This window comes from Schistocerca piceifrons, chromosome 3, assembly GCF_021461385.2.
Source record: "Schistocerca piceifrons isolate TAMUIC-IGC-003096 chromosome 3, iqSchPice1.1, whole genome shotgun sequence".
Taxonomy (NCBI): Eukaryota; Metazoa; Arthropoda; class Insecta; order Orthoptera; family Acrididae; genus Schistocerca; species Schistocerca piceifrons.
Window position 1 is genome coordinate 229,823,884 of NC_060140.1, and position 19,122 is coordinate 229,843,005.

The 19,122-nt window shown below is 41.6% G+C and overlaps 1 protein-coding gene across 1 annotated transcript in view; it reads right to left on the reverse strand.

Moving 5' to 3' along the window:
* The window catches only part of LOC124789905 (nucleolin-like), a 38,936-nt gene extending 23,169 nt beyond the window's left edge, over nucleotides 1-15,767 (reverse strand). The window contains exons 1-2 of the mRNA XM_047257423.1: nucleotides 15,634-15,767; nucleotides 15,218-15,329 (exon numbers count right to left, since the gene is read on the reverse strand). Coding sequence (XP_047113379.1) covers nucleotides 15,218-15,322 — 105 coding nt within the window. The 5' untranslated portion in view covers nucleotides 15,323-15,329; nucleotides 15,634-15,767. The remainder of the gene's footprint in view (nucleotides 1-15,217; nucleotides 15,330-15,633) is intronic.
* Nucleotides 15,768-19,122: the final 3,355 nt, after the last annotated feature.

The window sequence follows — 19,122 nt, forward strand, 5'->3', positions numbered from 1 at the left end:
ATGGAGCGGGTATCCAAATGGGCAGAGAATGGGTTGGAGCCATCACACCACCGGGTCACCATCCATCACCAACAAGGATAGACGACAGACTCAGGTTGCGAGGGAGAAAGTGGCACCTCCGGATGTGCTGGGGAGGGGGAGGGGGGGGCAGCTTGTCCTGGGACTTCTACTACTTCTTCTTCTTCTTCTTCTTCTTCTTCTTCTTCTCCTCCTCCTCCTCCTCCTCCTCCTCCTCCTCTTTTGAAGGTTGAGGAGGGCAGGGCACGGAGGGAGAGCAGGCTTCTGCAACATCTGGAGAAAAAGAGAGAACGTGACCTTGGGGCACACAAATTTTGTGTCCCTTGGCCACATTATGGCAGCAGGCCTCCAGCCTGAGAAATGCCGAGAGGAGGGTTCCAGAAGGAAACCCCATCACTGGCAGGTGCTGGAGCAGGGGTGAACTACTTTGGCCAGGGAGGGAGAGCAGAGGGCATGGGAACTGCAGAGGAGGGGGAGAGGAAATGGGGGGTAGTACTGGGGTAAGGAAGAGGTAGGAGGGAGAAAGGATGTAACAGAGGCTAAGTCGGTCATATTTTTGACGAGCCTCAGAATAAAATAAGATGATCCAGGGGATTTGTTATCCTGTATCTCTTTTCTCTCTTGTAAACTGGGAAATCTGGTGAGTGCGGAGAGTAATGGTTGTGATGATTACGCACAAGGTGGAGGAATACAGGAGCTCCCCTCATGGAGTGGACGTACACATTCACCGCACAGAAGTTCCACTGTAAAGTCTGAAGACACGTCCGGTACACAACCACTGAAAACATCGCATGAGTGGCGGGACGTACGGCTTCACGGCACACCGATAACAGGTAACCTTGACCTTCTATAGAGGGTATCATCCTCAAATGCCAGCATAAAGGGGCCAGTATCTGTGTGATTGTCCTTACGACCTTTCGGAACACACCAAACAAACTGAATGCCCCATAATTACAGATTGGCCCGAAATTCCTTGGTTTGAAGTATGAGGTCCCTATGTAAAATAACTACCTGAACCACCGTCAAAGACTGGTGACAAGTAACGGACATCGGGATGTCGCCAAGATGGTCACAAGCATGAAGGGCTGCAGAAATAGTTTTGATCAACAGTGAACCTGACTCCATCTTATTGAGACACCACTTAACCAAACTTGTCCTCAATATTTTCCACAAAAAATCTTTGTGGCAATGAAAGTGTCCCCATCAGTCCTAATGCACACCAGGTAGTGGGTAAAGTGCTTCACCCCAAGCCAGAAAGTCTTGCCCTCCTCCTAGGGTGTAGCCAGAGAAGGGAAGGCAGCAGTATTAAATGATCCCTTACCAACCGAAGAGTTGATCGTAGAAGAACAGTCAGTTTTTTTGGAGTTTCATACACAAAGCATCTGCCCCGATACCACTCACTCTGATCATGAGCTGTGGGAGTCAACCACCCACAGAAAAAGCCCTCTGACATGGCAGCCACTGCCAGTTCTGATGCTCCAAAATGATAAGCAACCACTCCTAGGCATACATGGAGAGGTAACAGCTCAGGTATGAGAAGTGTGATCCCTGTGTTGTCAGGGGGCTCAGCCAGATGGGCATGTAACAGCCCCATCACACAGACAGGCTACGCATGCTGCTGACCTAGCAGAGTGGGAGGGGGCAGGGGGCAACATGGAGTCAAACTGGAAGGGGGGGGGGGGGGGAGGACACAGGAAGAGGAACTGTTGGATGGAGTGTGTGGGGACAGTGGGTTAATGGAGATCAAGGCCAGAAGGGTTACATGACTGACTGATGTTTACAAGGATAACTTTCATCAGAAAAGGTGGTCATGGAGAGAAGTATCCACGTGGCCCAGGTTGTGTAGCAGGCACCGAAATTGAGTATGTTGTTCTCAATTACACATTATGCCACTGGGTGGTCAAATTCATTCTTGGCCACAGTTCTGTGAGGTGCACTCATTCTGACGGACAACTAGTTGGTTGTCATACCAATATAAAAAGCTGTGCATTGACTGCAGCAGATTGCTATATGGCACAGCTTCTTTCACAGGTGGCCCTGCCTCTAATGGGGTAGGATAAGCCTGCGACCGGACTGATGACTTAAGTCCTGGGTGGGTGGATTGAGCAGGTCTTTCACCTGGATCTTCAATAGGAATATGGTCCCTGTGGCCAGGAGTTTAGGAATGAAAGGGGCGTAGGGATAGACCAAGACAATGTGTAGTTTGGGTGGGCGACAAAATACCACTAAAGTAGGGATGGGAAGGCTCTTGTTTAGGATGTGGCAAAGGATATGGTACAGTTGTTCCAGTCAAGAGTGATTCTGGCTAATGGAGGGAGGGGGCACACTCTTGCAGCCAATTCTTAGGGACAGTGGAATGATCAGGGGTAGGTGAAGATGAAACACAGGATATCTGTTTGTATACTAGGTTTCAGGGGCAAATACTTGTCTGTGAGTGTAATCATGAGAGCTTCAGCATACTGTATACTGCAGATACGCCATTCATGGGTGGCGAGGGTATATGGGGGTGATTTTTTAGTGTGGAAGGTTGGTTGGTTGGTTGGTTGCTTGCTTGCTTGCTTGCTTGCTTGGACGACTAAAAGGACAAAACCACTAGGTCATCAGCCCTTTTTCCTCAGTCATATAGATCTGCCTGTTTGAGGAAAAAGGGACTGATGACCTAGTAGTTTTGCACAAAACCCAGTGGAACAAAGTTCCAAGGTCTACGAAAGATCAATAATGGCGAAATAAGGGACGAAAAGAAGAAAGAAAGAGGAAGAAAGGCAGGCAAGGTGTTCTATCTACGGAGCAGCTGGAAGCAGAGTGCAACAAGGGGACATATATCCTCCAGTCCCTGCCACTTACCAGAGGACCTCCAGATTTGTAGTCTCCTTTATCACCAGTAGCTAGTTTGGTGAAGTCAGAGCGAGCCATTCTGATTTCCAGTTTCCTACAACTTGACGGCGTAATATGGATCGGAGGTCTGTTTCAGGAATACCGATCTCAAGAGTCAGTTAACTGGTAGCCAGTTTGGCCAAGCTATCGGCGAGTTCATTCCCCGGGTTTCTGATGTGGCCTTGAGTCCACATGAAAGTCACTGAACGTCCACATTGTTCAAGGGCATACAGGGAATCCTGGATAGCAATGGCCAATGGATGGCAAGGGTAACACTGGTCAAGAGCTCACAAACTGCTCAACTAGTCGCTGCAGATGAGAAAGGACCCATTGGTGCAGGAACAGATATGCTGAAGAGCATGAGGAACGGCTACCAACCCCGCAGTGAAAACACTACAGCCACTTAGCAAGGAACGCAGTTCAGTATGTTCCTTGTGAGCATAAGCACAGCCCACGTGACCAGCAACCATTGAGCCATCAGTATAGACTACTTTTGAATCTCGGAATGCACCAAGGATGGAGAAAAATTGGTGGCAAAGGTCCTCGGGAGACAGAGTCTTTTGAGCCTTATGGTACGTCAACACGAAGCTCTGGCCGAGGGACACACCATGGAGGTGAACCTGAGTGGGCCACCGGAGGTTTAAGAGAAAACAAATGGAGTTCAGAGAGGACGGACTGGATACAGATTACAATCATAATCCCTGATCTGGAACACTGTTGTGAGAGATGGATTTCAGTGTCTGGGAAGACATGATGGTAGTTCGAATGCTTATGGGAGCTGCGAATGCGGGTAGTACAATTGACAAACTGTTGTTGGCACCTGATCCACAATGGAGGGACCCCAACGCCCACGAGTAAGCTGTTCACAGGGCTAGTTTGAAAGGCTCCTGTCTCAAGTTAAATACAGCCACTGGTGCATCAGATCCAGTATCCGAAATGCTGAGGGCAGTGCTGAACAGTATCTCAGACTCCCATAATCGAGATGGGATTGTATCATAGCTTTGTAAAGCTGCAAAAGGATAGTGCGATCTGCACTCCAGCTAGAGCAGGTGTTACTCAGACAGCAAAGTGTATTAAGGTGCAGCCTGCAGTTTTGCTTAAGCGGGTGAAGACAAGGAATCTACATCAACTGAGAATCAAAGGCCAGTCCTAAAAATTGTGGGGTATGGTGCAATGCAGACAGAATTGCATGAAGTGAGTCTTGGCAGCTGGAAACCGAAAGCCATGAGTGAGAGCCCATGACTATCTTTCATACGGTGCCTTGCAGTCAACGTTCAGTGACTCCCAAGCTAGAGGAGCAACAGAGAAGGCAAAAGTCGTCAGTGTAAAAGGAGCGTGATACTGAGGATCCCACAGCTGCTGCTAGACCAATGACAGCTACTTGTAAGAGCGACACTCCATAGATATCCCTGCAGGACCCTATTCTCTGGGGTATGCGGGGTACTGTGGGAATCATCAATTCAAACCTGGGATGTACAGTGCAACAGGAAGTTTAGGATAAAAATCGGGAGCAGACACCAGAGACCCCACCTGTGTAAGATAGCATGAATATGGTGTCATAAATAAGCCTTTTGCAGGTCGAAGAAGACAGTTATAGTGCTGATATTGGGCAAAAGCTGTTCGGATGGCAGACTCCATGTAAACCAGATTTTCAGTAGTGGAACAGCCATGGTGGAAACCATGCCCTGAAAATCAAGGAACGAACACAGCCACCAGCTCACCATGTGCTCAAGCAACTTACAGAGAACATTGGTGAGACTGACTCAACGATACCTGTCAATCTCCAGAGGTTGCTTACCTGGTTTCAGTACTGGGACAATGATGCTTTCTCATCATTGCGCTGGACACTCATCCGCACTCCAGATGCAGTTAAAGATGGCAAGGATACAGTGCTGACACTCCACCGGTGGGTGCAAGATCATTTTGTTGTGGACGCGGTCTGGGTGTGAGGCTGTTTCAGGGCAGTGGGCTAGGACACTGAAGAATTCCCACTCACTGAATGGAGCATTATTTGGCTCTAAGTGGTGTAGTAAAACATAATTGCTTTGGCTCTGCTTTAAAACCTGAAAGGCAAGCTGATAATTCTCAGACACTGAGGCTCAAGCATACTGCAGAGCAAAATGTTTGACGATGGCATCAGGGTCAGTGTCAGTGTCAGTGTAGACAGTGGCATTCAAGATAATACCAGGTACACCTGCAGGTGTCTCACGTCCGTAGAGATGTCTAATCTTCACCCAAACCTGCGAAGGAGAGATACATGGTCTGATGGCTGAAACATACTGTTCCCAGAAATCTCGCTTCCATCTTTTTATTGGGTGGTGGACCAAGGCAGAAAGCCACTTAAAGCAACGAGGTACTCCATCGACAGGTGCCGCTTATGGCATTAGGGAGCCGACCTACGATCTCTAACAGCCTCTGCGATTTCTGATAACCACCAAAGTTCTGTCTTCCATCGGTGTAGGCCCAAGGAACAGAGGATCACTAATCAGCTGTCGAAAGGATGGTTGTGGTTGTATTCTGGATTGCCTCGTCGATACTTCCATGCAGCAGGTAGCCAAGGAGCAGAGGCAAAGCATCCCAGTCAGCACTGTTGAGAGACCATATGGACTTGTGTCCAGGGTAGTGACGCTGAGGGAGGGTCAGGAAGATCGGGAAGTGGTGACTACCACAAGGGTAATCAAAAACTCTCCAGTGGATGGATGGGAGATGACAAGGGCTGCAAATGGAAAAGTCAATGGCAAAGGAAGTTCCATGCACCACACTGAAATGTGTGGGGGTATCAGTATTCAAAAGGCAAAGGTCAAGTTGTGCTAGTAAATTTTCTATGTCTTTCCTGTGGCCAGTGATCGTTGTTCCACCACACAGAGGGTAACAGGTGTTGAAATAATCCAAAATTAGGAAATGTGGTGAGAGTTCTGAAACCAATGCAAACAGTATGTTGTGAGACACTTCATCACCGGGAGGGAGATAAACATTGCAGATGGTAATCTCCCAAAATGCCCTTACCCAAACAGCCACAGCATCTGAAGGTTAATTAAGAGGCACCAGTTCGCTATATAGTGTGTCCAGAACATACGCGCAAACTCCACCCAACACCCTGTCATACACAGCACGATTTATAAGTAACACCCCCAGTACCCACAAAGAGCTGAGGTCTGCATTGCTGAAAACCAAGTCTCTGGAAGCCAGGAGATGTGCTTAAAAGATGATGTACCTCATCCAAGTGGTGGAAAAACTGCTACCATTCTACTGGAGAACAATATTGTTGACGCACAGTGAGGAAATGAAGGGATCAAAGAGGCAGGTTATGCCTTAGTGTCACCTGCTGCCACTGGTTGAGGGTTTATGGCATCAATACACATGGGTTCCACTGGGTGGTGCAAACCATGGCCTTGGGGGCCTGTGTGGAAGGGGTGATGGCAATCCAAATGCAGGTACTGTTGGTGGTTGGTCAGTTTAATACAGTCAGGATGGAGTCGTCATGGGTGGTGGTCAATGTCCAGGAAGGTGGCGTGTTGGATTGAGGAGAACCAGGCGAAGCTGAAGGTGTTAAGGTTGTGAAGGAATGAGGATATGGAGTTTTGATCGTTACACCACATTATAAAGAAACCATCGACAAACCTGAACCAGATGAAGGGTTTGGGAGGCTAGGAAGGTTTTCTGCAGATGGCATATGAAAGGTTGGCATGTGGGTCTGATGTGTGTATTCATTGTTTACCTGTAAATAAATCTGAGGCATAGCCATGGGCATCAGCATGGCACCCTCCTATGACAACAATTTTATGAGCAATCTAGAGGAAACTCCCCACCCCCCAAAAAACCTAAAACTCATTACCTGGTTCCAAATGTGCCACCTCCCTGGATGTTGACCATGTCTGATGGCTTTATCTATACTTCTGTCCATATTAAACCCACTAACCACCACGACATCTTCATTTTGACAGCTGTCAACCCTTCCATACCAAAAAATAGCTCCCATACAAGCTCTTCGCTTGTGGATATCTTATTTGCAGTGACATGAATTCCCTTGCCCATTATACTGTGGGCCTCATGCGAGCTGTTACAGACAGACACTACACCCAAATCTAGTCTGCAAACCAATTTCACAAACCATATCCTCCCCCCCACCCCACAAATAATCGGCTACAAAGCAGCATCCCACCTCATCATCCAATAGATCCTTCCCACTCCTACTTAAGTGACATTACTTACCCATACAACCTACACAACATCCGGGCCCCATTTTATTCCAATTACACTACCACCCACATGACACATGGACAGCCAGGTGCAAGACCCGCCCAATCCACCCACCGAGCACTCGCTACGCCAGTCCAGTCACAGGCTTATCCTACCACATCAAAGGCAGGGCTACCTCTGAAAGCAGCAATGTCATATACCAATTCTTCTGCAGCCATTGCACAGCTTTTTATATTTGTGTGACAACTAACCAATGGTGTACCAGAGCGAATGGCCACTGCAGAACTGTGGGAAAAAGGGACCATCCAGTTGCACAGCGTGCTCAATTGCAATGACTGTCTTACAACCCAGACCATCTGGATCCTCCCCTCCACAGTCAGCTTTTCAGTACTATGCAAACAGGAGTTAACCTTGTAACACACACCCTTCAGTCTCTTGACCCTTCTGGCCTCAATCTCAATTAACTCACTGTTCTCACACACTTCCCCCTACAGTGTCCTCTTTCTCTGTCCTGTAACCCCCTTCCAAGCCATATCTCGACATCAAATTCATGTGCCACTCCCCACCAGCTCCGGTGCCCATGCATTACATACCTACCCTGCTCACCTGGCACTCCTCCCTTCTGAATTCTTAGCCATTAAATGTGCTGCCTACCTCCAAGCCACCAACTTTTCACTCTAAACCCCTCTTCCTACCTCCATTCTCCCCCCCCCCCCCCCTTACCATCACCACCCGACATATCCCTTACACCTAGTCTACATGTTGAAATGCAATCACAGCACTGTTTCCAGTTGGCTCAATGTGTGTGTGTTTCTCTAAATTTAGAAAGTTTTCTTCCTCTTTTGTGTGTGCCCGTCTACTCAATGCTTCTGCTATTCTGTGAGTGGTGGTCGTCTCCACCCCTCAATTATTTACTCACTAACTGACATAACTAAGACATTAACCTGTAACTAGGGCAATAGACTGTCTTGGAACCTGTAACTCACAGATTACTATAATTCAACTGAACACCAAATGGAAATGGGAAATTGAAGTATTATTGGTTACTAAATTAACAAAATGTATTTAAATGTAGGCCTCCTGACAGGACTCCCCAATTTAAGCAAATTCATGTAACTCAAATGAAATTACAACGAAACCAAAATAGTTGCATGTAACAGACTTAAATCCGAGCATCTCAGTGGTGCAAAATATGTGCGGAATTTGGTACAACTGGCATTTTTGGTAACAGAGGTAGATATGGTGAATATGGTTCAAGAGGAGGTCAGAATTCACTCCTTTTCTGACAGGGAAACGGAGAAAGCATTGAAGTAATGTTTCCAGTCTTTCTTATAACCTATTCCTTGTTTAAACATGGGAAAATATCTGACAAAATACGTCTACATGCATTGCTATCTTACCTCTATGCTAGTTCTGTAAGTGTACATAAAGTTGCCCAAACAGCAAAAGTTACTATCACAGCTCCATTTGGTGAGGAACAACAGCTTACCAAACATTTTTCAGGCACTCCTGGTTCCAAAGAAAGTGGTCCTTGTAAAAATGGCTCTAGTAAGTCACCTACACCAAGTTACAGATGAAGCTTTGTACCTTACATATATTCTGTACCAGTTTCAACAAAACTGAAGACTGTCTAGCTAGATTCCTTGTGTCACTCTAAGGGAAAAAAAAAAAAAAAAAAAAAAAAAAAAAAAAAAAAAAAAAAAAAAAAAAAAAAAACCTACAAGAAACTGTTTTCGTTAATAGCCATGTTTGTAATGTAAACTGTATACAGTTCATCTTAACTACTGGTAAGTACAGTACAGCCCCAGTTAACTTAGGTCAACTGAAACTTAGGTTACCCAAAATGTCTCCTAAAATCATAAACCTAAAAATTAAAATGGTACTACGAGGAAATAATTCAAGAGTGTTCCAGGCTGTAGCTAGATAGTAGAGGTGAGTGCCCAATCCTGCTTCCCCAGCCACCAACTTTCCAGCCTAAGTATAGCTACACTGCCAACAAGATTGCATTCAAGTGGTTTACTTCCATTGTATGTGCATTTTTGTGTCACAGCAACTAAGCAGAAGAATGTTGCATTACTTTCACTGATTAGTTCTTATCAAAGAAGTTGAAAGAGGAACTTTATCGAAAACTATAGCGCTGGCTTTTCTATCATTTCAGAATGAGTGAAGTCTATATTTCTAGAGCAAGATGTGAAAAATCTCTGCAGAAAAACAATGAAAAAACCTGACTTTCAAAATGGTGCTATCTTCAGTTCACCCAACAATGAGGAAAAAGACTTGGCTCTCACAGGTCCAATAACACAAGGAAATGCTACAAAATGTTAACAGAGTTGTTAAGTGAAGAACAAAAAGATTCTTTTTTTCAAGCTCTGGGTGGGTAGACAGATTTTAAATCAACATGCCAGTCGGCAATTTAATGTATGTGGAGGAAAGTTATCTGCAGACCCGGATGCAGGTCGTGGTTTGAAAATTAAGTCTGGAGATTACAGCCGAGGCTAAACTAAGCACCACGTTTATAGTGCTCCTGAAATGGGTGTTAATTTTATGACGTTGCCTACTAGATCCTTAGCTTCCTTAAAAGAAATGCCTACCTCCAGACATGAAAGGAAAAAGAACGGAAAACTGTTCTTTTGGCATCAAACGCTTCTTACACGTACAGGTTTTCATAGAGCCCACAACGCTTCTTGGGTGTTTTGTGAACTCTGACAAATGTTCTAGTGATTGCTTGTACCAAGGGTTGCAAAGTTTTTAGTTAAAAAGGTCTACCTAAGAAAGAACTTACTGACAGTGCAACTACGCATCCTTGTGAGTTTAAAAAGTGTCGACTACCTGTGAATTTCCTTCTCCCAAATGTTACCAGTGTGATTCAGTCACTGGATCATGGTGCAATGGTGACATTTAAATGGCACAATTGTGGGGGAAAAAACAATAATCTTTCAAGATTGTGGCATGCAAAAGAAAAAACATGAATTCCCCAGTGAAGGCAATAAATATGAGAGTTTGCCAGTTTGCCCAAGCCTGGAATAATGTGAAAGCAGAAAATTATCAAAAGTGTTGGAGAAAACTGCATGATGCTGTGGAAGGAGAAAACTCTCAGAACTTGACAAATAGTAAAAAGAATTCCTGGATCCGAAGACTTTGATACATTCAAGGCAGAGGAGTGGATTGTCACACACTATTTGTAAGAAATCACGAACCAAGAAATTTTAGAAACTGTTTTTCTCTTTCAAACCCTTTAAAAATTTGTTCTGCATTAAAACAAAATACTGTAGTACTTACTGCGTGTTCATGACTTAACCGAAAGAACTGTTATTCAAAATGTCTTCCCCCTTTACTTCAGTCAACGAGGATTGTATTGCAGTTATAAAATGGTTTTGATTAAAGAAAGAATACATTAATCCCACAGAAGAGCAACACAAGGTTACTCAATAAAAATAAGTCATTCCATTAGTCTCGAAACATCATCCAATCTGTTACTTGCCCTATATCATTACATTTTCTGAAAGTTTTTTTGTTCGGACTAAATATATATTCTAGGTCGATAGTCCACAAATGCCGCGACAGGCCACCAGAAACGAATCAAACTGCCCACTTCTTAAAAGCATTTCTAACACTTAAGAGTACACTGATTCACAGACCTGTAGCACATTTCACCTTCTCTTGAGTGACATATTCCCACCACTGCTTCTATCGTATTCCAATATATCAATAAATCTGTGAAATTTAACATCATTAAGTTCTGCAAGATTAAAAGCATTCCTCTTCAGTCTCAGAAGTTTGAACCTTTCTTTCCCTGTGTTTATGTCGATCCTTGCTATACTTAATCACTGTCAGAGTTGAAATAGTCTGAAACAAAGACATCTTTAATAGTATGAGGAGAATTTCACAATATCATGTGTCATCTTTAACAATGAAGTTGGGGGCTTCTCCATGTCCATTTCCAGGCAATTCCTACACAGATTCTGAAAACAACAATCTTACTCTGTCTTCACAAGGAGTACCAGTACAGCCTAGTTCAAACAACATACATGAAGCGCCAAGTGCAAGACCTGCCCAGTTCACCTACCCAGCACTTCCTACCTGTCCTGTCACCAACTCATCCTAACCCACCAAGGGCAGGGCCATCTGCGAAAGCAGTAATGTCACATGAACTCTGCTGCAATGACTGCACAGTTTTATGACAGCATGACAACCAACCAGCTATCGACAAGAATGAATGGCCACTGCCAGAGTACGTCTACAAACCAAGCTGCCCATACAGGGGCACAACACACTAGAATTCACACACAGGGGCACAACACACGAATTCAATGGCTTCAAAACACAGGCCATCTGGATCCTTCCCCCCACCACCAGCTTTTCTGAACTATGTAGGTGGAAGTATCCTGGCAAGACACTTTCACTCCTGCAATCCTCCTGGCTTCCATCCCCGCAACTCACTGGGCCCACAGCCCCTACTCAAAAGTTTCCCTTCTTCTGTTCTGTCACCTTCTCCCAATCCATGCTTCCACTTCATCTTCATCATGTGTCACACCTCACCGGCTCTGATACCTGCGTAGCATTTGCCTAGACATTGTGCACTCGCCAACCTTCCTTCCCTCATTCCTAACCAGCACACCTGCTACCTCCCGCCAAACCTAGCTATCCATTCTTCCAAAAGCTAGTAAGTTTTCAGTACCTTGTAATGGCAACTGTCATTTGGCGAGTGGTTTCCTTCACTTCTAAATTACTTGCTGGGTCAGTCCATGCCAAGTGGTGTAGAGGTTCCCATATAACCCTCATAGACTATGATGAAATTATACATGAACATTAACATATGTTCAAAATAAGCATTGGTACAGTTTCATGGTCATTAATTCAGTACTTCTAAGACATATAGTAATTTGTCTGACCCACAGCACAGTGCACCAGCGAGCTTTCCACAACTTCGATAGATAATGTCTCCGACAATGCCATTTTGCACTCTTAAGCAAAATGATAAAGATTTACTGAGCAATTTTCATGTGGATAATTGAAAGTAAAGTTGGCCAAAAAATTTAAAAAATGTGAAGTTAGCTTTTTATTATACCTCTGGAAATAATTGTGGGATAAACCTGAAACATTGCACATAACAACATACCAAAACAAGGACTTCAAATACAAAACTTCAATTCCCTACTGCTTTCCACTAGTTTACAAATTGAAGGCACAGCTGATTTTTGCAAAAATGCCCAAAAATGGCACCTTTTGGCTCACTTTTAGAAACAATCTGTGGCAAACTCAAGCTATTTTCACTAGAAAGGCCATGTTCTAAACCACCTAAAAACTGGATTTGGTTTGGCAATGCCTGCATATAAGCTCCTAAAAAACAATGAGGTGCATTGAAAAATGGGCCCATATTCCGATGGCATTCAAATTAAATTTGACATTTTATTAGGTTACACAAGCGTTTAGTACTCTAGGGAAGCAATATCAAAAGTTGACTAAGAAGTGAGATAACGTCCAAATATCTTTAAAAACTTCAAAAAGAATTTTTTTTGTAACAACTCAATGTGACATATTTCAGTCTGTTTTTCTGCTGTAATTACAAAATCAAACTGGTTATAAACTTCCCAATGAAACTGTGCATTACCAAAGACAGTAAAATTGTTGCTATAAGAGATGGAGCACACACTATGTAAACAGCCTTCAGGTTTTAAGCCATTATCACATTGTGTAATTTTTAGTGAAGTTGACAGTGCCTGACATTTTATGGAAAGGGGTTGATGTTACAGAGACTTATTAATATGTCTCTTTATTCTGTAATGCTATACATATGCTATTTTATAGAGTACTTTGTATCCGCATACTTTGCAGTTTATGTGGAACACTAGAGTACTTATGAAAAATTGTGTAAAAGTAAACAGTTTTTGATGTTGCTGAGCAAGTCATATAATAATTTCTCAATGAACACACCGCCACTTGACTGTATTATTGTTTATTTAATTACAGCCTTTAAGCCCAGTTTATGCCATTTAACATATTTTACTGGACATAAGCTCAAAATTGGCCATAAATTAAGAAAAATCTTCACTCCCCACAAAACGCCAGGTGTTAAATCATGAAGTTGTAAAAAGATCAGTAAATAATAGTGAGAACATATATTTAATAAAAACAGGTTTACTTTGGTATATAAAATATGAACACAGGTCCTTGAGTCACTATCATTATGACTCATGGACATGTGTTCACCTTTTACGTACCACAGTAAACCTGTTTTTAGTGTTGCTATAGTCCACGATGGCTTCTAATGAACATGCAGAGTTTGCAGATGACTTTTTGCAGAAGTACACCAAAAATAGCCATTTGTGGCATTTTTTAAAAATCTTTGCCCTGAATTTGCTAAGTTTTGATAAGCAGTATAAAAATGAAATTTCATATTTTAAGGCCCTGTTTTGCTAAGTCATTACGCGCAAAGTTTCATGTTTATCTTGCAATTACTTCCAGAGAGAATAAGCTAAAGTTAACTTTATTTTCAAGAAAATATTTTTTGGCAGACTTTGCTTCAAATTATCAATAAGAAAATCACTTACAGAATCTTCTTCATTGTTTCCTTCAAAGGGCACAACATTGTAGAGACAGCCTAGTTTGTTTCTTTCAGGAAAATATTGCCGAAGACATGTCTCAAATTCTCAGAAAACCCACAGGTGCACTGTTGATAGTTGCACTATGGGATCAAACAAATGACTACCTCCGTAAGCATTGAATAAGTTTTCTCCAAATGTCTCCAGGAAACAAAAATCTATATATACCTGATCAGTACAAGTTACAACTGCTGGCACAGTTACAACAAATGTGTCCTACCTTGAAACCTTGTTCATACGAAAAAAACCAATCTGCAGCATAGATCGAGGTCTCAGTTAGGCAGCTGAAATTTTTTATGTGAAACAGTATTTATGCAACTGATCTATGGCATAGCCTGAGGTCTGCATTCCTTCCATACTTACTAACAATAAATATCTAAAATTGCATAGCATGTAAGTTTTATTACATAGTAGATAAATCACGAAATAGTATTTTGGTGCAAATTACGTAACCTCGCGTCTGCACAAACACACACATACAAAATACAGAAACTACGTAAGATAAGATACATGAGGGTGGATGGTTCTCCTCGATGTGTAAGTTACAGCTGGTCAATAAATAATCTGTTGATATCTAATGGCGTTCACAAACTTAATAAGAATTGTGTGTGGAGTTCACAGATTTACATCTTGTTGGTCCACCTATCCAAGCATCTAGTAATATCAACCACAGCCTCACAGCACATTTATTCACTTATGAATATGTTACCAACAATACATCAAAGTTTGAGATTAACATATTCGCAAGTACGACACCAGAAGGAAAAAATATCTTCAGCAAAGAGTGGTGTGAAATATCCAACTATAAAACTCTTGACAATCTACCCAGAGGAATAAAAATGTGACATAGCTGAAGCGTTTTCAAATTAGATTACAGAGGTTGCCCCATAGCTAATATCACAGAGGAATTCTTGAGCAGATATGTTTAGCCATAGAAAGTGCAAATGGCAAGCATGCAGCCAAATAGAAGTTCACTATTTTTTCAGTTGTATACATTTGTTCTGTTGACATGTTCCCTCATCATAAAGCTTACTGAGAATTTTAACTATGGAACAAGTAAATAACGTTTGCAAAAATACAAGTAGGCCTATCATAGATAATAACTTGGTGTCTCAATTTCATCTGACATTATGGTGTATGTGTTGATGCTAAGACAAGTCTCTAATCTAGCACCTAAACTCGTGTTGAAACATTTCAATGGAATTCAGCGTTTAGCTACATTTATTTGTTATACTAAGATAATCGCAAAATAATTCGCAGGTCTTGAAAATGACTCCATATTCGATGACAGTGATATACAAAAGACAAAAATGTCAATTCATTCAGACACACAACGTACACAATAATACACTATCTGATAATGGACGAAATTCGAAAAGAATACATTATCTCAAAACCACAAAGTTTCGAAATATACTGAATACAGGTTCTGCACTTTAATTGTGTGAACTTTTTACGTATTATGACTATACAATAAACTATGAAGGATCCAGCCCCTAGTTCCAAATGCCGGCATTACATACCTCACTTGCTGCCGGAGTCCAGTCGTCATCAGATTCTTCTAATTCTTCAGGTTCGTCAACAGAAAACTCATTTTCCGAATCGTCTTCCGCGTACTTTTTCTTCATTCTTACTCTATGGAAGAAAATAATTGTCTTCTAACATGTAATTAATCACACGAATATTTACAAAAGGTTTAACTACCAAACTTGAGGCCACTACGTAAAATAATTGTACTGCTAAATCTGACAAACAATTAACATTTAACATTATGATTTTACTGGCATACAATACCAGTATGTCATTTCTGTACGTAAACAAGGAAAAGGGCGCGTAGATAATTCCTTCGTTTGAATCCCCATTGCTTGTTCGGATTCGTTACTCAATGAATGGTTTAAAACGCATAAAATAAACGCTTGGTACTTTTGTAACTACTTACGCTCCACTGCACCACACGCACGTAGAACAAATAAACTAATGCCGAATACAAAATTTCTTAAAGTCCCACACACATTACCAAGAAGAAGGACGCTCTCACAAATTTCTTCTTGTGTATCATGCAAAGCGCTTCGAAACGACAAACAAAGACTAATATCGACAATCGATACATTAAAAACAACTAAGAGACACGATGACTAAATATTTTCTAGGCAGCTGGCGAGAAGCCCAAAAAAGCAGATATATATCCTCTATATATATATATATCAAAAAATGCTCTACTGCGAATTTATTCAAGTTAAAATTACAAAGATAGATAATCGAAACATTTGGTCATGAGTTCAGATGGTGGCGCGCGAGTAGATGTTAACGTCCCTCAGAAATTCGGAAGCATTTTGCCCCTCGTGAAAAAAAAAATCGTCTCAAGTGTTGTTAGAATATACTATACTATACTAAATATTGCTTGAGTGGTATCACTTGCTTATCTTTACAATGATAGATCATGAAAACGCATTATATCCATATGGATCATACTTTAAAGTGATTAAAATCTTTCTGAAAAAACAACTATTAACTAATGATAACCAAAGAACACTAAGTGTTGTTGGAAAAAACGGTGAAATGTTTATCCATATGACAACGCAAAGAAATTAGACGAAACCAGACGTATTACGAGCCAAGGAATTGTACAAAATCAAAACTTCATTCAGACGAATTTCAACTTCCCTACATACGTAAACCGATCCGAGATCTTATTGTTGACGCTGAACCTACAAGTAAATCTGTTACGTACTCCAGAACCGTCGAAATATATCAGTGTAAATCAGATAGTGAAACAATAGTAAAAAAAGGCACAATGTGCCAGTTAGGTTTTTGCCAAATCTCGAGTAGGTCTGCAGGAAACTCGGAAGGACTTTAAAAACAACTGAGTGTCATAAAAACAATCCTTTGTGATAACAGATGGCGAAAATGTTGTATTAAAACGAACACAAAATAGCTGCTATAATCTTATTGTTGCAATAGTGGAAAAAGTTGTAGACATACCACACACTCGTGACCTAGGTGAATCTTCTTTGGTGAACAAAGAGACCCAAAAAGGCAACAGTACCCACAGAAAAAATCTGCCAATCCACTACAAATGCTTTTTTTCTTAACATACATGATCTGGAAGGAAAACACATGACATGTATTTGAATAAAAGGGACAAATTACTAATAAGTCGAAAGATTAAAGTGTGTCCGAACAGTGAGGAAATGAGAGCTATGACACAAGTGTACTGGCATAAGGAAAGAAGACATGCACAAAATAATTGCCAACCAAGGTCATCGTAGTCCAGAAAAGGATCAAGCGCACAGTCAGATTTCACTCGTCAGCTTTGACCAGTGACATCTTGTCTGACATCATAAGCGTTAAGATGCGAAGAACTTAAGTGGTCTGTTATTAAAAGTTATCTGCGACTGCCCTACTGGTGTAAATATGCTGTTTACCCCAAGTACATCGTGATTTAATAGGCTGGTGTTAGGCAGGAACTTGACAGCACAGCTTAAATTGCGGCTAGAAAAACAAATAGCGTTCAGATTTAGCATTTTAGTTCTCGCACATATTTGACTGTTTCTTCCCATACACGGCACAATTTCTAAGGGTAATGACAAGCAGAAATCTAAGAGCAAGGCTTAAGTTGTTGTGAATGAAACGATTAGTGGTTATATTTATAACCTTGTTTGTGACATATATTTGGTTGTTTTTCCAACGTTTTTTGAGGGCCAGATTGGACAGAAACTTAAATTGTTGCGAACGAAACGAATAGTGTTAATATTTATAATCTTGGTTCTTACAAAATTTTCGCTATTTTATTCGAATATGACGTCATGAAGGCGTAGTGTATTTGAAATAGACTGTTTTTATAGGGGAGAATATTTATGTTTGTGATTTGGTTTGTACCAGTGGTTCAGCTGAATTGGCTCAAGTCTTTGGTAGCTATTTGTTATTTATTTGCTTTTGGTTTCTGAGCCTTTGCTTTTCGTTTGAAGTTTGGTGATTTTTTAGGTAGAATGTTGGATTTTTGTCGTTTGTTTGTATGGAGCTTTGCTTTGGGGTTGTGTATGAATATTGCTATTATTGTACAGTTCATGTGTGTGTGTGTGTGTGTGTGTGTGTGTGTGTGTGTGTGTGTGTGTTTTCTAGTATGTTTTGTGATCAGTATTGATTAATTTGGAGTTGTCTATGGTTGGTAGGTCCATTTTTATGATCTTTTTTATTTATTGTGAAATTGTAGTTTGCTTATGGACGGGAAATTTTTTTTGAAATGAAGGTTTTCAAATATGAGTATGGTTGATTTTGTTAGGAGGTGAGGGTTGGTATCAATGGCTGCTTTTGAGCTACGTATTTCTAGCAAAAACTGCGATACTGATTTTTGTGGTCTTGTGGGGGACAGGGGTTGGTGGGGGGGGGGGGGGGGGCGGCAGTGTCTTGTATCCCTGCCTTCGTTTGAGCTATAGAGGTAAAGTGAAATATTCAATTCCAATTGTGTGTTTCTTAGGTGGTTGTCTTGGAATGATGTTATTATCTTTATAGTATTATTAGCATGTCCTCGCCCAAAACCCACTGAGCCCTGTAGCAGTCCCATTAGTTTAATTTATTAGGTAACTGAATGTTTCATGAATTTTTTACATTTTTCTGCAGTTGTAATGGTCTGTTTGTGACCGCCATCTTGAGGTGTGTTAAGAGGTCTGCTATTAAATGTTGTCTGTGGGTTCTTGAGTAGCTGCTGCAAACTGTTTATTCCAAATATGACGTCATTGGTGGAACTGGGCCATGTGCTAATCCCCCAGAAAATTTTTCCCTAGCAACTAGTCAAGGAGTGGCAGTACTAGAACATGCAGTAACATCAGAAGCAAATGAGAGTGCAGAGAGCACAACAGCCGCTGCAGCAGTACTGCAAGTCTTACAGGTAATATCTGCAAAGGTACAGGAAATTATCACCGCATGTACAACTCCAGTCGCAATGGCAGCAGCAGTAAAAGACACAGTTGTAACACCAGCAGAATAAGAAATGGTGGCCACATCAGGTTAAATTGCAAACGCAACAGTATTGAGAGAAACTATCAAATTAGCACAACTATAGTAAGAGTAAACAGCAGCAACTAAAACGTGCAGCAGACTTTTTAATTTCTGGCATAAAGAAGAGGGAGCCACGATCATAAGCAGAACCAAATTTTTAACAGTCTTTTAACAAAATACTGAATTCCTAAAAAAACGAAGTTTTAACAACTAGAACTGCAAACTCTAGAGAGTTCAGTTGTATGTATCATAACACTGGTGCAAAGGTAATGAAACTAAGCTTACAGTCTTAACATCATTTGAGGTGGCCTGCTCCTATAATAGAACCTTTATGAGTGGTGGAGGCTGGTGTATTTATGTCAAGGAGGATGGTTATAGGTGCCAAATTATCAGCTGCTGAGATAGCAGAACAAAATAAAGGAAAAAATTA